The sequence below is a fragment of the Macrosteles quadrilineatus genome, unplaced genomic scaffold (genome assembly GCF_028750875.1).
Source record: "Macrosteles quadrilineatus isolate MER2022 unplaced genomic scaffold, UCM_ALF_1.0 Scaffold_8__2_contigs__length_117827958, whole genome shotgun sequence".
In the NCBI taxonomy this organism is placed as follows: domain Eukaryota; kingdom Metazoa; phylum Arthropoda; class Insecta; order Hemiptera; family Cicadellidae; genus Macrosteles; species Macrosteles quadrilineatus.
The window spans coordinates 92,728,045-92,753,415 of NW_026542601.1; the positions used below are offsets into that span (position 1 = coordinate 92,728,045).

General features: G+C 34.7%; 1 protein-coding gene across 4 annotated transcripts in view; it reads right to left on the reverse strand.

The window, feature by feature from the left end:
* Positions 1-1,027: 1,027 nt before the first annotated feature.
* LOC128999297 (E3 ubiquitin-protein ligase lubel-like) overlaps positions 1,028-25,371 on the reverse strand; it is a 43,183-nt gene continuing 18,839 nt past the window's right edge. The window contains exons 12-26 of one of the 4 annotated variants that reach the window (XM_054425710.1): positions 24,908-25,054; positions 22,454-22,549; positions 21,660-21,812; positions 20,996-21,106; positions 18,906-19,098; positions 14,467-18,254; positions 13,026-13,223; positions 12,461-12,607; positions 11,035-11,166; positions 10,220-10,309; positions 9,942-10,072; positions 6,847-7,057; positions 6,102-6,244; positions 3,441-3,609; positions 1,028-1,840 (exon numbers count right to left, since the gene is read on the reverse strand). In XM_054425710.1, the coding sequence (XP_054281685.1) occupies positions 1,811-1,840; positions 3,441-3,609; positions 6,102-6,244; positions 6,847-7,057; positions 9,942-10,072; positions 10,220-10,309; positions 11,035-11,166; positions 12,461-12,607; positions 13,026-13,223; positions 14,467-18,254; positions 18,906-19,098; positions 20,996-21,106; positions 21,660-21,812; positions 22,454-22,549; positions 24,908-25,054 (5,739 nt within the window). In that variant the 3' untranslated portion in view covers positions 1,028-1,810. Of the gene's footprint in view, positions 1,841-3,440; positions 3,610-4,783; positions 4,953-6,101; positions 6,245-6,846; positions 7,058-9,941; positions 10,073-10,219; positions 10,310-11,034; positions 11,167-12,460; positions 12,608-13,025; positions 13,224-14,466; positions 18,255-18,905; positions 19,099-20,995; positions 21,107-21,659; positions 21,813-22,453; positions 22,550-24,907; positions 25,055-25,371 lie in introns of those variants that run through there. The other 3 variants (XM_054425711.1, XM_054425712.1, XM_054425713.1) reach the window with 3 other exon arrangements.

Below are 25,371 nucleotides of genomic sequence, written 5' to 3' on the forward strand. Positions count from 1 at the left end.
ACTAAAAATTAATTTAAAATTAAAAAAAATTAACATGGGCCTTATGGTTTGCCATGCTGGTGACGAAATATAAACAGAAAATAAAAAAAATGGAAGAAATTCCAATCACATGTTTAATTTACTTACAGCGTGGGTTAAAAATAGAGAAGCTTGTACATTACATATTTTTGGTTGAGTTTTCGATCACTGGACGACCTCTATTCATTGTTTAATACATTGACTAATGCACAGCTCTCAGACCCAAAGAAGGCACAGAAACTAGAAGGCACATCTTCTAGTTTTCATAGAATGATCATAGACTGATTAGTGATTGCTTATAAATGAGACCATCTATGACTATCTATGTCTGGTTGTTTTTTTATTATTCACAAATCCAACTCATTCAAACTGTAGATAATCATTTGTTAGGGGAGATATCACTCAAGCATCTCACTTTACAATACCAATGAATACAAACCTTATAAAAAGCGCATTGCCTATGGTAAAAATTCAGTCTGGTAATATTTAAATTTTGGATAGTTCCTGCGGCGGCCGCTAGGAAGGGAAGGCGCTACTATCGCGAGCGCACGGACAAGTCAACTGACTTGAGTCCGAGAAAGTGAGAAAAAGATCCGTCTTAGTGAGAGAGAGATAGAGGAGATTAGTACGGCCGCCGCGGGAGTGCATCCTAGTGGCGGCCAAAGCTCGTTTCGATGGACAAATTTGAGTCTGACTATTCTCCATAAGCATTTTGCTTCTTATAAGGTTTGTATTAATTTCTTTAACTCATAATAGTTCAAAAAGAGTAACAAATTAAAAATCTAAATGAAGTTAAGACAATTTATGTGTCAATACCGATTCAAGATAATGTTGTCAACATAAAAGCTCACAGGAACACAAAACTTAAAAAGATATAACGTCTCCAGAAGATGTCTTATGTTGGTCTGGAGCATGTACAAAACTGTACATTTGTGTAATGGCTAGAGTACATAAGACTAGTTTTTAAAAGAGGGAGAGAAGTACCTATTTAGGTAAAATAAACTAATAATAAAATAATTTAAGTTCTTTAATGATGTAACAAAAAATATCTATAACAAATAAACAATAAATAATTAACTAAATGAACAATCAAACCTAACGATATTACAAATTTATAACATGTAACTTAACAGTTACTAATTCATGAAATTTAACTAATAAATTCTATACTGATAAAAAATGACTAGAATATAAAAGAAGATAGTAGGCCTGGTTAAATTTAGAAATACAATCTTTTCTTGATATTAAAAATTAAAACATAACAAAATATTGTAATTATTTTTTCAGATATTTGAAATCACTTAAACAACTCTAACCGTTATAATCAATACTGACTTGAATTCATTTCTATCCAAGCTACAATTCACTCTTGGTAGGGTTAAAAAAACAAATGCAGAATCGTGACTTTTCTGGCTTACTTTGTCTGATGAAGACTACTTGCCCTACCAAAAGTCAATGGTATCAGTCAATACAGAAACAGAAACACATTCATTATAAAAAATTAGGTACAAATATTACTTATTCATATTTTAAAAACATTTTTCATGCTTACATCAACTTTCCCTGATTTTGTAGCATTTTTAAGCATGAATGTGATGGTATTTTTACCTATGGGTAAAAATGGTATTTTACCTATGGGTTTCCCTATTGGGAATTCGGAAGGAAACATTGATCGAGAATGCAATATGTATTATGCCTTCTTACATTTTTAATGTCATAAGTTCCAGTAAGGACACTTTTGGTGAGAAGGACGTTGTTACGGTACTTAATTTGTAACTCCAAAGCAGTTAATTTATTCCAAAGGAATTTGTTCTTGAACAACCTGCAAAGTAAAAGAAACAATTAATAAGTGTTTAAACTAAATTGAAATAATATACAACAGGTATTGGATTACAATTATTGTACACCAGAATGACATGTATTTTTTAAGTTAACTACAGTAGAACCCTTCATATCCTACCTTGATGGGACCGGCCATATCCTGCGATCGGGACAACACCTGTAAGCGTAACTTGTAGAATCCGCGACTTTGGTAATTGTCTCCCACGATGGCGGCAATACTCGTGAGCGTAACTTACAGTCTTCGCGACTTTGGTAATCGTCTCCTGTGATGGTGGCAACACATGTGAGCATAACTTGCAGTCTTCGCGACTTCGGTAATCGTCTCCCGTGACAGCGGCAACACCTGTAAGCGTAACTTGCAGTCTCCGTGACTTTGGTAATTGTCTCCTGTGACGGCGGCAATACCCGTGAGCGTAACTTGCAGTCCTGTTATCGGCGACAGTAGTGTTCGTCTGCTGCGATTACAGAAACATCCCCGATCTGCTTTTTGGTTACCTAATCGCATTCAGCGTTATCGCCCCATACAGGAAACAAGTAGACGGTCGGACACTAGGTTGGATATCCCAAGGAGTCAGTTATTCCAAGGTCGGTTATGAGGGGTTCTACTGTACTTACAAATATGATAGTTTTTAAAGGAAAGGAAACTTTAGAAAAAGTAACCTTTAGTAAGACACAAGACTGATATGATTAACATTATTTTTAACATCAAATTTATTTTAAAATAATTTTGTTACAAAACAAAAAAGTCATGCCTACTAAATATTTTCTATAGAAAAAGCCAAATGAAACAAATTTAGATGCTTAACAAATTACAAACATACTCAAAATCAGCTTTGGATTCCCATGAAATCAATTTCTTAAAGTTGTTAAAGTAGGCCAATACAAACGTACGGCAGTATTCTTACAACTAACCACTCGAATGTGGAACCCTACACCATCTTGAACTTATGTAGGTACTGTTATAATAACAGTAAAATAAACACACCCTTATTTACATCCAGTGAGTACACTATGCTTTCAAATAAATTGAACCTCAAATTAAAATTTGAAATACCCCTGTCCCAGCAATCCTGTAGTTAATCATATTTAATTTTTTTAAATCATTTTTCACCGGGTCAGTGTTCTAAAAGATAAACATTCAAGACAACGGCTGTTACATGTAAAATTGGATAAACATGTACTTAGGTTTGCTACTCAGAGACTTTTGAGTAATTTTTTTACTTTCACATATTCAGACCGGCTTCAGATTTTTAGCTGACTACCACTCAACTACTTGGCCATATAGTGAATGGTTATGTAAACGGTTGGACGTAGCCCAAGGGAAATATGGAAATAAAATGGTTTAATATTGCATTGTCATCCATTTGTGAGCTATGTTTCAAGTCTCTAGCTCATCGGGTAGGGAAGTTAGTTTAAAATCTATTGCAAATTTGTACCGAACAGACAAGAAATCGAGTTAATAAGAACGTTTTTAAAACAAAAAATTTTTTTACTACAGTATAACAAAGGATAACGGACAACAAAGGCCAAGTTCAAGTCGCAAACGAGAGCCCCAACCAATCAGCAGCTAGAGTCAGTACCTGAGCGCAGAGAGTCGTGTAGTCTGCGTCGGTCTGTCCGCTCGCTCTGATTGGCAGAGGTTTCCCCCGTCTGCGTAACTCTTGCATGACTTCCGTTAAGTCCAAGATGGATACCGGGTCCAACTTATGTTTGCCGATCAGCTTCACCAGGTACTCAATGAAGTGGGTCCTACGCACACGCCAAACAAGCATTGACTAGAGATCAAGTGTTAGTACTAATAAAGTTGAAACCATATGAAAGATCTTCACCTTGTGGTTTTTGAGACAGTTTGTTTAGGTTTAGTGATGAAAAATGTAAGTCAATAAGTTTTTTTTTATAAATGAAAAACTAAACAGCAGACATCGTTAAAAGGATTTGTGTTGACAGCTGCTCTGCATGAAAAATGTTTGATTCTTCCATTGCATTTGTAATATGTCTACTGTCATTGAAATAAGCATGTTGGGATAAGGATGTTGGCTTACCTGATTGGGAAATAGTTCATTCTGGTACAATAAACATGGGCTTTACACTATAGCACATTCAACTGTCACATTATGCTCTCAGTGACAAAGAAATATTCTAAGTTTTGTTTTGGTGTGAGGTTTTTGGGCTCATTAAACTTAAGGACTGATATGTAGGTAGGTGATATGTAAGGACCTACTCTTTCTCACTCAGAACCAGAAACTAAGACCCTTTTGCCTTATTTCACAACCTAAACCTTTTTCAAAGGTTTTTGTGGAGTTTCACCATCAAGATATCCCGGTATTGACTCATAACATAAACATTGTTTATGTTGTTATTTTTATTGTTTACTGAACAACCTTACTACATTTGATAGGCTTGTATTTTTATATCTTCATAAATTGTGAAGCAAAATTCAATATAGTTCAATATATTTCAATATTCAAAATTCTAAAATAATATTTTTCTAGAGCAATTGTTAAAATGTATGTGATTGCTAAAGCTGTCAATATTTAACATCACTTAACGTTGCTTTCATTTACATTTTGTTAAATCAATTTAGGACATTGAGTGGAAAGGGAGTTGTGTATGTTTTGTTTCTGTCTCAAAAACTACAGTGTCTGTTGGAAGGCAAAAAACCACAATCTTGAATCTCATTAATATTCAGATATATGTTTTAGTAATGTAAATGTTTTTGTTTTTATAACTAAATAAGATAAGGTGGGTCTTCCCACCTACTAACAGAATTACTAACAGAACCCATGTGTAAAAGATGTAACAAAAGAGATTAATTTTGACCAAGACATTTAAACACATATCATTCATATTAATGTGATTCAATTGTAAATTATCACACTATAAATCTGTCCCATGATGCAACATTGCAGATTTCACAGGATACCTCCATGAGGGCGTTGTAGTAGTGTAGAGGTGGGGTGCCATAAGGACGAGGGGGGAGTCGTAAGCCTTCCCTCCTCACTAACGTCTCTAGATCGTCCGCCGTCAAGAGCCACAGGGACTCTAGGTGATGGTATCGTACAATCCGACAGAGTCGCTCCACATAATGCTTCCTATTTACGATATTGATCTAGTTTATCTTTAGACTAGTTAAAATCTCTGACAAAGAAACTTGTATTTTCTGTCATCGCAGAAAACAAAACAGTTTATTTCATCAATTAATCACTTGACTAATGCAGTAACACATTTTGTTTTAAACTGAATATGCATGCAAGATGAGTGTAGAATGGAGTAAGATTAGGTGTAGCTTTGTTACTGACTGCTATTTAATTTTTTTTTATAACTATACTAAAAAGACAATTTATATTTGACCCCAATGACCTAGCACAGTTGGATCAAATTTCAAACAATCTAAATACTGCTGCCCTTTTTCAAACAAAATGGAAAATGTCACCTAAAAATAAACTAAATGATATAAACCGTAACAAGAATTATAAAAGTAGATAATCAGAAATAATTGATTTCTATTCAAATTAAAACAAATGGGCTACCGTACAATTGTTTGTCAAGTTGCTAAAAGTAATAATAAAGTAGTGAAAAAGCACCAAAAATATTTAATGTACTGGTTGTCCTTCCTATGCAAAAGAATGTGTTTTTGTATCAACCCGAGTTTTGTGTTCAATTTGAAATGTCATGACCAACCGTAGAAGACAGTAAACCTTAAGATCCAAGAAACACACACCACATAAAAAACACTGGCCAAAAAACATGTAGTTTTAACCAGACATCGAGACATCCAAGAATATTTCATTTAATGTAACATAATACTTTTATTATTTTTAAAATTTTGCCACATAGCAGGCGTGTAAAATAATATTTTAAACTTACTTACAATTAATAGAATGCTGCTGACTGTGCAAAAAAAAATTTACATACTGCAAGTATGGAGATGTATACATCCCAGATGATAAAGGATAGACATTAATAATACAGTAACTGTGAAGCTGCATAGCTACCACTTAACGTTAACATTGTCTTAACGTCTTAATCACGTCAATAAGACAGTTGCATATTTAATACAAACATTTCAAGGTAAATATCAGGGTGAATGTGAATTCAAGGTCCAAGGTGAATATGCTTGCAGAATGAGTATAGAATGGTGTGGATCTGTGTAAGATCAGCTGATTCTTTAACTAGGACCGTTTACGTTTATTAAAAAGGTCACTAGGTAGTGGCTTTAAAATAAAAAAAAACCCAATTACCTGCAAAGTCCTGCTTTTTCCACTGCCAATCCACAGTTGGCGTCCAAGAGTCCCTCAGGAGTTTCCCGTTGCAGCTGAACAGAACATCGGGCGTAAGGTCCCTCAGGACCCCCCTGCTCCTGGTTGTACTCTATCCCGTGGTCCTGTGCAACCGGAAATGAAAAGTTGCTATTTGAATTTGACCTTAAATACGTTAAATTTGTATAATCTATCATTATAAGAGATAAGTAAAAAATGTGGCATATTGATTGTCTTTATAATTTGCATTTTGAAATACAACTTATTTTGCTATTATAAACCAACACTTTTACTTTTTAAAGAAAGTTACTATTAAGACGCAGAAGATATTCGTCAACAATGTAAAATTGCAAAAACATTTTTACAAGTTGATCTGTTTAAATATTAATTTAAGAGGAGTATTTGTACTACCTAATACATGTTTATAGTAGCAAAAAATGCAATGTAGTAAAATATCTAAATACAAAATTTGGATAGTGATAAATGATGGTATATCCATTAATCACTACAATTGTTTTGATGGAATCAGCAGGCAAATTTATAATTGCTAAAAATGAACACCTCATGTCCTCAACTCCTAGAAGAGTTAAAAGAGCTTTACCCAGTATTGTATTGAAATTCTCTGCATTAGGACAAAAAATATTTTCTTAATAATGTATTAAAAAAAAATCTGTCCATTTGATTATTTATCTTTACTACCTGGACTTTATTCCTAAACTAGCCATACCTCAAGCAGTTTCTCTAGCAACTGCGGCTCCTTGTCTCGTAGGTAGAACAGACAGTTGCGAGGGTGATGTGCGTGAAGTCCTAGCTTGGCACAGTACTCAGACACTGTACAGTTGGCTCCCATGGAGAACGGTTTGCCACAACCAACACAGAACTCGTGCTTACACTGAGGACAGGTCAGATGCATACAGCCTCCTTTGGATAGGGAATAGCTGCAATATAAGACAACTGTTGTGAATTGGAGTAGCGAAGCTCTTATACCACACTCCTGCTTTTGTTTTACAAATACTCCTCCTGAACGGTAGGATACTGCAAGTAGACAATTCATTTATGTGAACCAAAAGTACCATTGAGTTTGGATACTGCAAGTAAACAATTTGTTTACGTAAACCAGATGTAGCCTACCATTGACTTTAAAACTTGGAAATAGACATTCCATTTAAGTTAACCTAATATATCATTTACATTGGAGACTGCAAGTAGACATTTAATTTATGAGAACCAGATGAAACATATACTTTGGTTCCTGCAAGTGGACAACTCATTTACATGAACCAGACTTATATACTGTATAATTGACTTTGGATACCGCAAATACACATTCCATTTATGTGAACCAAATATACCATTGATATTTCTCATTGCAAGTATACAGGGTGTTCAAAAAAGGTGGGGACATAATTTATGTAGGCCTAATGATTACTTGGGTCAAAATAAAGAAGAGCACAGATACAGGGTGGCTGAAAAGTAACTTACACCCCCCTTAACTTTTCAACCATTTGAGATATATGAAATCTGTTTGCGACAACCTTCTTAGATATGAGGGGCTAAAATAATTATGGCCAATTTTGAAAATGTTGCCCTTAGTGGGGGTAAGGGGTAGTTCAAAATTGTGAAATGACAGGGGTATAGTCGAGTTTGGTATCAGTTTACAGGTCTTGACGAAACATAACAATTTACATAAAGAAAACCAAAGTCGGCCTAAGTCGGCTTAAGTTGTTATTATAATAACAAAATAATAGGTGCGTAAGTTACTTTTCTGCCACCCTGTATATGCCATTTTGTATTTTATACATATATAAACATTTTTATCTTAAAAATTTTTCTACAGATCTTTATGAAACTTGGTACCTATGTATGTTATCTTTGAAATTTTTAGTTGAATCAAGATGAATTAATTTCTAACATGGGTCTCTTCTACATTAAGGGGAGATGCCCAGTTTTTCGGTCAAAAAATTAATTTTTTGTTTATTGCATTGAAAAATTCTTCATCTTTTCCTGATTCAGAAAATATATAATTTTAATATATTTACTACAGTCTAACAATCATAAAAAATAATATAAATAGTACCACACACTCGGTTTTAGTCACAATGGGCTGAATTAGCGTCAATTAAATTTATGTCAGAAATTTAATTTTGTTGAATGGTTGCACTGAATAAATGTTGTTGCTAGGTTAAATAGTCAACAAAAATCTTTTTCTGTTTGTTTTTCTTTCTTCATAACATATGTGTATATAATAATAGTGCTGTTTGTGATGAGGAATAATGTGGCATAGGGTAGGCCTAGGCTTGACTTTAAATGAGTTTTTCCGAAACTGTGTTTTTTAATGTTTAGGTACCATTTTCCAGACTACTATAAGTACCACTGACTTTAAATATTTTTCTGTTACTTATGACATCATGGCCCACAAAGTGTACTAAAAGTTTGCTTCTATGTTTAAAAAAACATTAACAATAAAATTAATTATTTTTTGTAAAATAGTGAAAAAAATTATATATTTTAAAAATTTTGATAAAATATGATTCTTTTGATAGAACATATTTAAATTAGTACAGTTTGTCTTAAATGTCAATACAAATAAGTAGTTAAAATTTGATATGCATAGATAAAAGGGTTCTTTCTTAAATGGTACCTAAGCAACACGATGTTTACCCATATAAAATGCATTAAATCTAAAAAGTGGGCATCTCCCCTTAACACATACCAAGTTTCATAAAGATTGATAGAACAAATTTAAAGATAAAAATGTTTATATGTATAAAATACAAAATGGCGGATATCTGGGTTATTCTTGACTTTCTCTTTCTTTTGGCCCAAAGAAGGTGAAAATTATGCCCCCACCTTTTTTGAACCCCTTATCTCATTTACGGAAAACAGATTGACTTTAGAAAAGAATTGGATTAATATGCTAGCTCCGTTTGATATTGCAAGCAGACAACTGCTCTGTACACCTAGTTATGTTCCCTTCACATCCTAGATATCTAGGCTCTAGCCAAGAACCGTTATACATACATTCCTTCAGGCTAGGCATAACAGTTCGCGGCATTAGGTGTATAAAATCCTTTGGTAATCAGTGGGATTTGAGCTCTAGACCTCAGGACCGAAGCCTCGTACTCTAACACTCTTATCAGCTTGCTCCCCAGTGGTTAGAGCACAGGCCTTCTGTCCTAGGGGCCAGGGATCAAATTCCTCCAATCACCAATGGTTTTTAACTATGTGCTAAAAGCACTGGTTATTCGGAGCCTACCTTAATCCGTAGGTCCATAACTGAAAACAAAATACATGTTTCTCAAGTGAAACAAATGTATTTGTGTTGGAGAAATCCTGACATGTCCCTTACACTAGATGTTAGAGCTTCTGGCCTATTAGCCTGGATTCAATCACCAATGGTGTTTACTTAAGCTGTAGAGGTTACTTAGCTAGAAAATAGAGAAATTATGGTTCTCTCAGGCATTTATGTTTATTTTAATATTCAACTAGTCTTCACGTGTGTATATACAATTGTCAATTATTGAATAATCACTTTAGAAGATAGACACACATATTGTGCAATTACTTTAATCTGAATATGAAGGCATGCAAATATAAAACAATGTTTAAATGCCAGTTTTTCTTAAGACATGTAGGATGATTTAGATGGTGCAAAGCTGACCGATTAGTTACTAAGGTCAGCTGTTTCTTTATACAAGTTCATTTATTTAATGCCCAATGCTCAAGGGTAGCTGGGTCCTGTTTTGGACCAACAATAAGCGGGTTAATATACTTTTCTTGAAACAATAACAAATCTTCTTTTTACAGTCTGTGATATCTGACCTGTTGTTACATTTGGGACATGTGACGCCGTGATCCGCCAGATGTTTAGACAACTGAGTCTCGGAATCATTGTTATCTTGTAACCAAGCTGCGTAAGCCTCACAGCTGATTCCTTCATGCTGTTTCTCCCACTGGCAACAGATCATACATTTTATTTTAACAAATTAATAAATACACGATAATGCAAATTAGTACACACAAACTCAATGGAAGTATTTAAGCAGAGCAATTCTGATGACATAAATTTTTTTCCAATTGGTAATTGTTTTTAAACTCACCGGACGACGACAGTTGGCACACGTGACTGATCGACAATCTGGACACACTAGCCTCTTTTGGCGTGGATTGGCAATGAATCCAGAAGAACACTGCAAGTTTAAAACTGAAATTAGATTCCAAAACAGATTGAAGAAGTGCTCAATTTGTGGCAGAACGGCGTTCCGGTACCTCTCTTTCAGAAAAATAAAATATTGGCATACACAGGTACTAATCATATTAAATAGGTTACAGTTCCGACAACCTCAGTTTTTACAAATTGAGCACTGGATGAAAGTAGAAACCAACTAATTTGCTCATTTTCCCCCCTCAGTTTGTTTTCAAAACATTTTCGTGGACACACACATATTGTTTGAATATGAGGTTGAGAGTAGCAAAATTTCTGATTTGTGGTGACTCTCACAAAATATCCATCCATTCAGTCAACTTCCATCTTAGTCGTCAGTTTATTTTAGGTGGGTCACCCCCACTAATCTCTGCCACAGAGAGTGAAGTAATTATTTGCACACCAAACCTAACCAATGGGATTCAAACTTCAATCTAAGGAGTTGTCATCTGGCTGCGGAGACTAAGCTTTTGTCTACAGCACTAACAACCCTTATAAACAAAAGTCCAAGAATAGTAGTTCTAAACTTGACTACCAGGCTGCAGGACATGCCTGGTATAGCTTTCAGCTGTTTTAGTTGAGTTATATACCTGCGTACATAACTTTTAAGTGAAGGCTTAATTCTGTTACTCTCTTTTCTGTTTACTCTATCTCTAGCAGTCCTTAGAGGTCAAAGGTCAAAAATATATTTTAATATAAACATTAATTTACCTTGACACACCACTTAAAATGGGGATCCTGCATGAGAGTCCGGTCCCGAAGTTTCCTCTGGAAAAGTTCATGGACAGTCTCTTCCAAAAGTCCCTTGAGAAGAATATCAAGGTTGCTGAAGTAGTCCAGGGCCTGAACAAACGTCAACACATGTTATTTGCAAGTAAACAAGTTTAATTGGGCCCTTACATATAATATTTTTTTTTAGAGTATTTTTAATTTTTCTCAAAATAATCTATAAGTATAAAAGAGGATGTTTGTAGATATAAATATATGTATACTTGTTTGGCAGTGATAAACTCAGACACCGCTGAACCGATTGCCACGAAACTTGGTACATACGTGTAGAATTTCATGGAATACGTTTATACACCATCAATTTCGTGATCCGTCCAATCGGCTCCGCCCCAGTGGCTCTGGAGTTTCCCATGTTAACCTTATGAGAAATGGAATTAATGAATCTTAACAGCTGTTTCAATTAAACAAGTTGGTTCTGTTCTATGAAGTTCAATAGCATTAAAGTTACAAGGATTACCAACAGGGTGCAGCACTATTATTTCTTTTACATTTATGACAACAGCTAATTTGCAACCAAAAGGTGAGTGAGCGTAGCGAACGAACTTCAACCTGGAGGCGAGTTAGCGTAGCGAACGAGCTAACCTGAAGGCAAGTGTGAGCGTAGCGAACGAGCTAACCTGAAGGCAAGTGAGCGCAGCGAACGAGCTCCAACCTAAAGGTGAGTGAGCGTAGCGAACGAGCTCCAACCTAAAGGTGAGTGAGCGTAGCGAACGAACTTCAACCAGGACGTGATTGAGCCATGTGAACGAGATCATGAAAATTAAGAAGTTAAACGGGGCAAAGCCCGCGGGTTACAGCTAGTTATATTTAAATGTACAAAGTACAGTGAAATGAGTTTGTGAATCAGAGAATGATTCTGGTTTGCCATTTTTTTAAGTGGGGGAAATTGCAAGCACATCTTATTGTTGTGTTACTATTGTTTCTAACAAAAACCACCAGTATAAATGCTGTCAAATCGCTGCTTTTGTTAAACCTCTGATCATTATATCCTTGCCTTAAGTATGTCATTCCAAATCCCTCTTTTAAATTTAACTCTTAGAATGGAGGGGGTGTGCTCTTGTGGAGTTTAGCTTAACCCGTTAAGATTTTGTCCGAAAAACTAGTTATTGTGTTATGCCTTCCATGTCCCGCTCCCTACCGCATTCTCGGATTACCATAAACCATGTACTCACCATTCCTATTGGTTAAACCTGAATTGTGAGTTAGTGACGTGAAAGTAAAATTTAACAGTATACAGAATTCTAAGTAAAACTAATAAATAATATAATGGTTTTCTAAGCTTTGTTGCCAGGTCAATTAATTATAAATATTAGTTTTAGTAAAGCAAGCAAGATATTCGGTCACTCACCTTATCAGGATCACATGAGTGAAGTTCTGGTAGTTTGCAGAATGGACAAACGCAGTCGTTGATGCTGCGCTCTGTGATCTGCAGAGTGAAGTAGTGGAGAGCGCAGTCTTTGCAGCATCTATGCTCACATTCCAGCATCGAGACCATCTTAGTGGCAAACAATAATTTGTAAGAGTACAAAGCACTAATGCAGTTGTAGTTAGTTTTTACATGACGGATGAAATTGAGAAACCTTTCTTGTCAAACAGTAAGTTTTAACTATTAGAGAGTTTACCAGTGTCAACAGTAAGACATGGCCTATAATTTGAATCTCTACCACACAGTTTTCCCCAATCCACAAGCAAAAGTTTCTCAAATTGTGTTGTCCTAAACTAATACACTTCATATATTTTAATATATTTTACACATAAACCCTCTTTTGCTTGATAGGGTCTCCAATGTTCCTCAAAACCATAGCAATTTTGTATGTTTGTCAATTTTACAGCGAGTGTTGTAGACACCCTGTGAATAAAACTTATTACTTCATGGTATTTTGTGTTACAGAATGTTAACAATTAGGACTGACCTGGTTCATGGTATATTTTCCTGCACAAAGTTGACAGTCCTGTTGAAGAAAAGTGAGCGCAGATTGAAGAGAGCTGCACTCAGTGGCTGCAGAAATACACGCTTCTCTATCAAAATTGAGCTCCAAGAGCTTCACCACCAGCTCAGCTTGATCATATGTAGACACTACACCCTCGGCTAGGTACCTTCTCACTTGGCGCTAACAAAGAAAATGATTAACAATGTATTTTATTATTTTGTATTTGACAAAACAATGTAGGCCTAATTGTTGGAAATGTAAAATTAAACATCATGTATTTGAAAATGTTGAGGTAAGTAAGTTAAGGTAAGTAGAAAAAAAGTATTTTACAAGTTTCTTTCAAGGTTGAAACCAATTTCACAATCGATCGACCTTTTTTTTTAAGAAAGTAAAGTTTGTTTCGCCAGCCTGGTGAAAACCCAGCTCAGGCTTGTTTACATAAGTATGTTTACAAACATTGAGTTACTTTGTGGGGTAAGCACTTTTTCCTATCACCGCATTGGAAGTATATTCTGTATAGCGTTTTGATATCGTTTGTGATTGAACTGAACACTCAATTGTTTATTGAACAGCAGACACCAGTAAAGAAGAAATGAAAGAACATTTTAAACTAATAAGTTAATTCAATAGTCAATAATAGACTTTAATATGACAAACCGATATCATCCTTCCTGGCACTAGAAAAATGTGCTCACCAAACAGAGCCTGCCAGCTTTTCTGCCGTTTGCACGAACATGCGCACTAACATATTTTTGCTTCTGCCTGCGTATCTTTTTGTTTGGGGTTTCACTTGCAAAACAAACTGTAGTAGTAAACTTCATAGATACAGTATACAACACAGAGTGAATAACCACAAAATTTTGAAAAACTGACACATTTCCAAAATTTATTGTTGATTTGTTTGAATTTGTAAAGTAAAAGATCAATTCAAAAAGATTAACTATGGTATCATGTTACCAAAGAATAATTTATAATTTTAAGAACTCTATTTCCTTTACCTACCAAAAAAATTAAAATAACTACATACTAGTAACTTAAAAAGCTATTTGTGATGTCTAAAAATTACATACGGTATTAAAAAAATCTCTTAAAAACCTCCAAATCAACATGCAATAAAATTCCTTCCCATAAATCTTGATTGCAACATCAAGCAAGCTGAAATACAAAGACACAAAGCAATCTTACTCTTTACAAGGAGACCTAAAATAAGACCAAGTTCTGCTATTCAACCACAAAAGAAAACTGTCTTTATTGAGTATCAGAACTTTTTTTAGAGGTTGAACCTGAACCATTAATTTTTAGCATGAAAAGTTCATCAACAAATCCGGGGAACAAATATTTACATCTTTTAATCTATGGGATTCATTCAGCACCACCAAAAGCTTCACAAACTTTGGTCCACACTTGTAAGCTGAAAACTCACCTCATACTCAATGAAACTTTGTTGTTCAGGAGTTACGACTTCATCTTTTTCAACCGTCTTTAACAAACTTTCTGCCTTAATGATTTCATTTCCTAAAATATTATCTTCAGGTTCACTTTCAGCAGAAATTCTCTCTGCAGCATCTTCATCTTCTACTTCTTCTTGTGCTTCAAAGAAATCACTTTCAGTTTTTACCTCTGAATCTGAAGAGCTAAATGTTTGTAACCGTTTCAAATCACTCTCAGTCAGAGCAATTTCATCCCCATCAGATTTGCTAATGTCCACCGAATCGTGATTGAGAACACTCGCGAATAATGTACTTACTATCCTATCCAATACTAGGTCACTTGATAAAGATTCTTTTAAAAGTTCTAATATTTCAGCCCTGCTTTCAATCATAGACAAGCTTCTGTCGCTTGTCTGTGACTTGTCGCTTGAGTCTCTGGTTGATGAGTTTTTACCTAAACTGGATTGTTTATCGCTTTCACTTGAAACAGAACTGAGAGCCTCGTTTAAAATGTATTCAGGTATTGACAGCGGTGTGGAAATATTAGTTTGATCACTGTTAGTGGTTGCACTTAATTGTGAACTTACAACATCTCTGTCGATTACGTTGAGAGCTACACCAGATGAAGGTGTTGAAATATTTGTTTGATCACTATTAGTGGTCAGCTGTGAGCTAGCAGTATCTCTTCCAGATGCACTTAGAGCTGCACTTGATGGAGGTGTTGAAATGTTTGTTTGATCACTATTAGTGGTCAACTGTGAGCTAGCAGTATCTCTTCCAGATACACTTAGAGGTGAACTTGATGAAGGTGTTGGAATATTTATTTTATCACTATTAGTGGTCAGCGGTGAGCTCGTATTATCTCTTACGAGTGCACTTATAGCTGCACTTGATGGAGTGTTTGAGTTTGATTGAGAAATATTGTTTGATTCTTTATCACTTTTACTCGAATCATTTTTACCATCAATTTCAAATGACGTTTCAGTTGCTATCAAATTTGAATTAATTTCTTTTGTTTCTCCAAGTTGATCCATATCCAAACTTTTAGTTAGGGACGTAGTTGTTGAAGATGTCTTATCTGAATTACTTTTCTCAGAGTCACTTAACGAATTTACTTCATCACATTCCTGCGGAAGTTTTAAATTACTTGACACAGCTGTTATGCTGCCATCAATCTCTGAAATTGTTTCTTTTATGTCTTCTGTTTCAGGAACTATATTTTCAGCTGTCTTATTAATAGTTTTATCTTCTGCTAGTTCTTCAGATACTGCAATTTTATGAATATTCTTAGGCCTATCACTAGAAATTTTTGACTGTTCACTTTTAACTTTTTCACTACTATCCGATTTACTGGCTGGTTTGTTGTGAGATTTAATTTGTCCACCTTTATCTTTAATTTGATCTGATTTGTCTTCATTAGATTTGCTGTTGTTAGATGGTTCAATCTTATTTTTGTTATTGGTCGTACTTATGATTTCAGATACTTCTGGCAGTATACCCTCTGCCAAGGATTTATTCTCTATGGATATGTTATCTTTGTTGTTTACTTTATCATCCTCCAAAGAAATAACATTTTCTAAAAAAGTAACTTTTTCTATGTCATTTGCTGCCATAGACATTGGTTTCTTATCAGGTTTCTTTCGCTTTAATGGCTTCTTAATTTTTTCCTCTGATTTACTTAAGATATGTACAACTGCTTCCTTTTCTTCAGGACTGTTTGGTTTTGTATGGTGTTTTTCTTCTTCATCGGTGATTTTTGACTCAGTGACAGTAATTCTTTCCTTTACCTCAGAGAAATTGTCATGCATTTGGTTTACCATGATTAACAAGACAGAATTTCCTGTTTCTACATTTGTTTGTTTTGTGGTGTCTAATGAATCTGTCTCCTCCAAAACCTTTTCAGTTTTTGGGACAATTTCATCCTGTGTATCTTGTTTTATATTTGCATCATCCTTTTTGTCAGATAAAGTAGGCAATCTTTCATTAGAGTTGACAATATTGACAGTATCAACCTTCACCAGCATTTCACTACTAATTCCACCTTCATTTTTGATAGGTTGCATGCCAATTTTCGCAGTAGGAATTATTTTCATAGACGGTTCAGGTGATACAGATAAATTAATTTGTTCCAAGTTGACAGAATACTTTTGGTTGGCAAGAAGGTTTTCTTCTGCAACTTTTCCTTCTGACATTCCTTTCTCGTCTTCTTCCTCTAATAATTCTTCCTCTTCAGAGACTTCTTCCTCGTCTTCAATTTCTTCTTCTTCATAATACTCTTCAACATCTTCTGAATCATAAGGATCAGGACTAACATTTCTGCTGTTGTTGGTAGAACCAGCTATAATTTCTGAGGCACTTGGTGAGATGCTTCCTTCTCTTTCGAATTCTAAAACTTTCTTCGTACTTGATCTTGAGTCTGATTTTACATGTTGTGCGGAAGGTGAGATTACTCTGCTCCTGTTTTCTACTATGTTGATTAAACCTTCAGATTTGTTCTTTTCATTATTTGCTAAGCCTATGTAGTCTAAAGGTTCGCTTTCATCAATTACCTTGTTGTTTGAGATGTTAATAGGCTTATTAAATTGATTTTGAATCACAACACGCCTGGTATTGGGCGAATCTGCTTCAATATTCATTGCCAATTCCTTTATTGGTGGCTTTCTTTCTGATGGTAAAGGCTCATTTTCAGGAATTGAGACTGAAGAGGATGAGCTGGCTTTATCTGAGAGCTTTCCTGATTTCAGTTTTGAGACAACCAAATTTTCTGTTGCTGCATCCATCTTAACGACAAGTTTTGCTGATGTTACGACTTCAGCGTTTGGAATGTTGGTTTTATATTCATTATCACCTTCTATGACATCTTCTGAATAACACAGGCTTTCATAGGATGTACTATTTGAAATCTGCTCCTGCACTGAATGATGTTGGGGATGATTATTATTTGATTGGAGTCCACCTTTTTGATCTGGAATGTCTTGAACTTTTGATGTTTTTACATTTTCTAGCTTATTGTTTGATGCATGTTCTGAAGGATCAGCTTTTACTGATTTAAGTCCGTCTTCTGAAGAAATCATTTTAGAACTCAATTGTTCAGAGGTAATGAGGTTGTTTTGTTCTAAATAACTTTCTGCTTCATCTTTATTAAATAAATATTTCCTTACTTCCTGAACTTTGCCATTGATTATTAGTTTTTCCACAATAATTTGTCTTTCATCTGATAACTTTGTATCCGGTGATAACCTAGGGTTGACTTTCTCTTCAGGTTCTTGATTTTTAGGAATGTTTAATTTACTTACATCTTTGCTTTCAGGCGTTTCCTCTACATTAACCACTCTGTCCTTCCCACTTGACAATGGCATATTTACATCCATTTCATCAGTCCCAACTTGCCTAATTTCATTTTTATCATTTATACTGCTTAAATCTTGGTCAATTTTTGTTTGGGAACTAAGACTATTACCAACCTCACCTCTGAAAATGTTTTCGTAATCTCCTTCAGAATTTTCTTGCTTCACAGCCTTATGTCGTGGAGGTATTTTTGGGGGAGATGAAAGTGTATCATCAACCAGAGTACTCTGCGCTAGCCTGGGCTCTGGAACATCTACAGGGAATCTATCCATTTGGATTTGGCTATTTTTGGACTTAGCTTCGTGAGCTTCAATCGACCGATGCACATAAGTGTCCAGCCAAGACTTGATACGTTGAAAGTTTGGGTCACTCACCTCCTCGGAAATTCCACTTCCCTCTCCCTGCCCCAGTCCCTCCACTAACACTGCCCCATCTGCAAACATAATAAATTATATCAAGACTTCAGTACTGTACATAAAGGTTTTCTAACTGACATTTTCTCTTTATTTACATTAGAATTTTTGACCAAGAAACTTTTTACCAAGGTAGCCAGTTTGATTATGAAACACTTTAAAAGTTACTGTATTTTGTTAGATTGTTTTGAACTGGGACCAGTTGTCCTTGATCATTTGGGAAACAACTGATCTTTGTAAGAAACAATGCTGCATAGGTACACTCCATGCCATTGACTTTTGGATACTAAAGTAGACATCCGATTTATATAGAACAGCTGTCATCAATTTTATGTAAAATGACATGGTTCAATGGTCTAAAATTATATTTTCTCATTTTGTGTTTGTTACTGAGATTGTTGACATCGCATGAAAGACACTATACAATTCATAAATAGTCCAGTTTAGCTCGGTTAAAAATTTGGCGTATCTAAACAAAATCAATAATTACATCAGCACCTTCTGTCAATGGTTCAATCCAACAACATTTATCATCACTAAAACTAACTACAACGTCATAAACATTGGAATGGAATGACTACTTCTATCCACAGTATAAATTTCACACAATCTTGCAATCATATTCAGTGTAAAAAATGTACCTAGCCCATTGCAAAATTAATTAAAATGACCTTGATTTCCCCGTAGCAGGTTGCCGCTCTCATTTTCCTGTCCCTGTGGGGGCCCCCAGATACGCATCAGGAACGGTTTCAACTGGGACTTGTTAAGTTCCAAGTAAGCTGCTTCTAAGTTACCATGATTTGCCGTCAGAACAGTCACAATGTCTTCTCTTGTAAAGTTGCCTCTGGACATAAGGTCAGCATACTGAAACACAGCAATTTTGGTCAGGTATTTGTCTATTTTAAATATTGGTGGTTGCCTTCTCACTTCATTTACCTTTGACATGTTTCATTTTGGAGTATTACTTTTTAGTCTTAAATTTCGGATTTATGATTGAAATATCTTTTGTCACTTAAAATTAAGTGTTTGAGTTTGGTAATCTTAAAGATCCTACTACTAGTACTAATTGTACTTTTAACCTCAAATCAATAGCTGATGATAGTGAATATCAATGAGATTGTTGATAAAAAAATTTGTTAAGCAACTTTTAGTGTTTTTTATGAGCTACTCCTAAAAAATTTATTTTGCTACTAGTTACCTATTTTGAAAAAAAGGTTGTAAAAACAGCTACATGTTTTAAACAGAAGCTTTATCTAAAACATTAGCCTCCTTAAAAGAGCACAGTTTAATGGCTGCTTGTTCAATGAAACACTTTCAAACACTGAAATATCACAATTGCCATTTCACAAGATTGAAATTGAATATAAATATTTCCTTGTTGATTTGGGTAGGATTTATTTCTCTGTAGTTTTAGCTTAATGCTCAATGTTCTGTTCCTGTAGCTTACATATCTATAATTGCATAGGTAACAGTAACCTCATAATCAATTCTCTGTCAACTTCGGCTTACACCTATCAGCCCTAGGGTAATCCCTGCAACTTTTGTTTTGTTTAAATTAGAGTTAATCAAGACCTAAAAAAAGGAACTCGAGATGAAAGATTTATTGATCTTCAGGCCAGATTTTTTTAAAGTCTGCTGATTGCTAACAATTTCTGCCAATCGTTTCAAACGGTTGTCAAAAGTGTCCCACATAATTTTTAACTGCTATTTATGCCATGTAATATAAGCTATCTATATTTTTGTATTTTACAAAACAAATGTCATCACAAACTTGGAAATAAAAAAATACCCCCGCCGCAGCAAACCTGCAGACTAAGCGAATTTAAACTTGTCTGATTACATTTTTACTCAAATATTTCCATAAATAAGACATATTTAAATAACATTAGATTTAACAAGTGCTTAGGTTTGCTGCTACGGGGAAGGTAAAAAGTGTTTTTTTGACCATATGTGAATAGTATGGGATGAATTAAATAAATTTGCCAAATTTTATCAATATATATCCATAAACAAGTAAACTACTGTACAACAATTTGTATTTTCTCCATAAGAATAACATGGGAATTTTAAATTAAACTATTTTTGAATTTTCTCCGTGACCGTTAGGCATACAACAGCGCTTCAATATACTAAATTATTTCTTTTTTTAAGCTCTACAAAACAGTATAGAAAAAAATTGTAAAATTTTTTGTTTTTAGGGTAAAAAATGGGAAAAACACATTTTTACCCCATAAAACCCCCCATAAACCCCTGTTCCCATGGTCCGATTATGCTGGATCGCGAACTCGTTCGAATAAATGTAGGTTTACACGTTTGTACCAAATTTCATCAAAATCGGATCATTTTTGCTCGAGTTATCGCGCTAACGGACACATATATATAATATATATATATATATATAAATATATATATAAATATATATATAAATATATATATATAAATATATATATATAAATATATATAAATATATATATATATATATATAAATATATATATATAAATATATATATATATATGAATTTGAACGGATGGTGTTTTTGGCCTCTAGGGACCTCAAAATGAAAAAAAAAATCGGTCCTGCGTCCAGGTCTTACCATGAGTACTACGGTAATAGCTTATTCCCTATATGGGAAATTCGCTAAAATGTGCACTATTTGACAAATTATAGCCTATTTCCAAAAAATTGGGGAGGAAAAATCGTTTGGAACTGAAAGTTTTTAAGTTTGTTATATAATTATAATCCCAAGTCCAATTTACAAACCTTCTTTTGCCTTTGTTCCACACACTCGGTGACGGCAGCCCAGACATTGCCTCCGTGCATCCTCAGAGCCTCTCTAGCCTCAGATACTGAGATGGTTCCGATGGTGTTTTCCTGAAAGAATGTTGTTTTAACTTGAAAATCATATTCTAAACAACTGCTGTAATACTGCTTTTTTAAATGTTGGATAATTGACAAAATATTACATTTGATATACCGATATACGAACACTATTTTCTTTTAGAATGACTAAGACTAAACCGTAAACCGTTCAAGACAGGGTTTAGAACTCGGACGACAAGTCTCGGGGTATTAAAACGGTGAATTAATTAAAAAGACGTACGTCTAATTTTTTGCTAAATGAACCGGTTAATAGTAATTTTGTAGCTAAAATTTAAACAGGACTATAGCCACTGCTAGTCACTGACCGGCAGGAACTGGCGGGTCTAAACTCGAGTCGATGAATTATAAGTTATTAGATTTAAATATTTAAAATCAAATTTAAGTAAGCGAGAATGAGTGGCAAACGAGTATGCGTATGTTCTAAACAAAAATAAAATAAGCGTAGGAAAAAAGTCTAAACACAATGAAGTTAACCTGAACGGATGTGATTGTGCTCCTATCCAACTTATAATAGATACAAAGTTATAACTGGGGTTCTACTAACCTTTCGCTCGTGGCCGTAGTTGGTTGCAAGAGTGACCACAGTGTCAATCATGTTTCTCCAGTTATCACGTAGCCAGGCCACGGGATCACCATCACCACACTGAGCTAAAGCTACTGTCAAATCATCGGCACTGAACTGCTGCTCTTCCGCTTCCTACAAGGCATGTAACAGTAACGTCAAGTGTAACCTCGCTTCACATTCTTTTAACTTTAACCTTTCGGTATCCACTTTTAACCTTACTTCTGCTCTGCACATGGGTCTCAGGCCCGAATAATATGGAATGGAATAAACAAAGTACGGTAAGGGGTGAGCCAATACATTACAAGAATATACACTAATATGTTAAGTGACATACCAGGGCGCAAAACCACATTGCTGCTTTGCTCTTACAATCTGTCGCTTAAACAACTGAGCCACCAACTCACCAACTTTGGCATAATCAATGAGTGTGAAACTAAAGAAAACATTTTCTTGAGTTGCTTGATTTGCTTTATTAATTTTACCAGGAGTCACAGGAGTGCTATGAGACATTTTGAAACTATAGTTTGTTTACATTTGTACTCCAAATATACAAATTTGCATAATCCCCAGCCATTTTACAGCAGTTCGTGTGAATTTGAAGTTAGGAGTGTGTGATATATAGCAATTTTCGGAGTTATGTTGTATACTTTACTGTGATTCAGTAGTTTAATGTTTTTAAAACTCAAAATACTTCTTATTGTGCAAGCTTTTTTCACTAGAAAAGTGTACTGTATATACAACAGTTTCATGATTTAAATAAAAATAAAACTCACCCTTAATAACTTGACCATTTCCATCCCTTGCTTGACCTGTTTTTGCACCAAGGTGCTGAGATATTCGGACGGCTGTGAACCAGAGCGGCGACTGTACTGTAGGGGAACAGAGTGACATGTAATAATTAAATAATGATTGATGAATTGATTACAATCAATAATCTAATACTTTACTGAATCACACTTCAAAAAACGTAATAACTCATGCTGCACCATCCTGGGGTTAGAAAAAAAGTAAAATAAGACAATACGATCAAGTTTTAAAAAGATTGTTTAGCTCCAAATTACTGTACTGTTTTATATGTGGTTCAAATACTTGCATATAGTAATCCTTGTTTGATGTTGTGGAAAATAGTTTCAGTAGTAAAAATGTCACTTGAAGGAGGTTAACGTAGTTCATAAAAACAAACATAATTGCAGAAATAAAAAAAGACATATTATTATTATAATAGTCTAAACAGGGCCGGATTTCCCAATAGGCCTGGTAGGCCCGGGCCTATGGGAGAGGGCGCACGGCCGAGAGGAAAAATATTTTTTTAATATCTAAAAATAAAATAAGTAACCATAGCTTAACATATTTTGCGAGTTGATGTAAAAAAAAAAAACTCTTGCCAATAAAGCATTATAATTTTTAAATTCATTAGAAGAAATAACTGTTAGAAAATATAAACAGTTTTTCAACATTACGCATCAATTTCGTTACAACATTGATAACGAACATTGGTTATACGGGAGTAGGCTGTAGGGATGTTGTCGAGCGCCCGAGCGGTACGCATCGTATTGCCACTGTAGGCCTACTCTTTGCACTGCCACTATGCTGGCTCAACGCCACTGATCGGAGTGATTAGGGGCGTATGCGTGTTAGTGTTAGACACCGTTACCACCCTTACCTCACAAAAAGAAAATGTATTAACTAATCTTTAGATCAGTTTACAGCAACCTGCAAGGTCAAGTTAAAATATATAATAAGTTTTGAATATTAAAAATACGATAAGTTTATCTTTAAAATTCAATAACGAAAAAAATATCTGAGTTTGCAACAGGTTTTAGAAAAATAAAATCCCCTCCAAAGCACCATTTGGTGTCATTTCCTCCTCAGCTCAGACCTGAGGATAATTATGGTTGGCCGGACTATTGCTTTGCAAATATAATCTGGATGCAGTACCACCATAGATTAGCCATAAACTCAAGTCGACTTGTTATCATATTGTTAATCCTAAATATTGTTTTTCATGTCTAGTTCATATATGTTGGTGACACTGGAAGTTAGTTTTGACGTAATTTTGTTTCTATTAATTTAGGGATAGTTCGATGTTGCCGTTGTGAGTGTTTTAGTTTCTTGTAATATAACCAGGGGACGACCTATTGTTTATGATTAGATCGTTTTATATGTTTTATCTATGGTTTTATTTTGGACAAACTAGGTTTAAAAAACATATAAAACTTAAATAAAAAGAATTGTTTTCAGCTAATCCCTAAGGATGAAAAATCTACTAAAGGCCTATGTTTAACCTATGGTATCACGTACTGTTATGGAGTTCACGTTTTGGGGCCTGAAATTGGAATCAATGGACATGCTTTTTTTTGCAGAAATGCTCTGTGGGTTGGATTGTTTTGTTTCAGTCCCACAAGCGTGAGCATTTGCTAAAAGCATAAAATTGCCAAAAGTGTTTAAGACGGCATTTTGTTAAGGCTAACCAAGACAATTCTTAAAAAAACTTGCAATATGATAACATTCCGACGAGGAGTGGTGTTCAAGCAATTAACATAGGCCTCTAGGCATGATATAGTTTTTAATAAAGGTTTGTGAGAAAGAAACTGTGACCAGAACAGGGGGCGGAAAAATTATTTGGGCCTAGGGGCGCCAAAATGCTAAATCCGGCCCTGAGTCTAAAAAAATACTTAAAACCGGCTGTCATGTTACAAGAGCAACATGACACAGCGGAAATTTAACGTCTTTATTTTTGACCTTGTGAACCTGAATATGTTTACCCTTAAGGCTCAAAACTAGCTGGCACTATAGAAACATATTATTTCTCTATGCACATATTTATACCACTTCTTTAAATTGTTCTTTAAAGTGTCTCAAATTTTTTTTTTTGTTTTTTTTTATTTTTAATTAAGTTTATATTTTAAAAAGGTATTTTTTTAAATAAATGACTATTGTGCACAGGTTTCCAATAATGTAAAAAATAAAAACATAAAAATGTTGTTAAAAGATTATTACTGGAGGAGGGGGTTGGAACCCAAATAACTGCATGAAAATACTTCCAGTAATGTAGATATTGTAGATTGTGCAAATATTTTACTGGGGTGCCTCAACTATTTTCACTTTAAATTCTGTTATTTTGCAGAAATTAAATCGGAGCAAGCGAATCCAAAACCGCACAGACGACTTGCAGATCTACCTTCTAGGAAAACACATGCATCATTCTCAAAAAACAAAAGATTAACCCTAGAAACATTATAAGCAGGTTCAGAAGGTCGTCGGCTCAGCTGTGACGAGCTTCTCAGAGGCGGCTCGACGTGGCGAAGCTCCCACTCTCTCGGAGCGAGTTCAAACTCGGGACTGTGAGCTCGCGGGGGCGTCACGGGTAGACTCTGATAACACAGGACGTCAAACTCAACAATCAAAACTTTTGGGTAAACTAGAGACATACTGGAATGTACAGTGTTTGTAATTTATTTATTTATTTATTTATTTACAAGCTGTACAATACGCTTGACAGATTATTTGTGATACAATGTACTGTATTATTAAATTAATATTTACTAGTAAAGTCTCAATAATCCGACTTAAACCGGTTACATCAATGTTGGACAAGGCAGAAAGTTGGATAACAGGGAGAACAATAAAAACCCAATGTAATATCAAAATAATCTATCCATTAACTCTACTGTTAGTATTATATACAGTT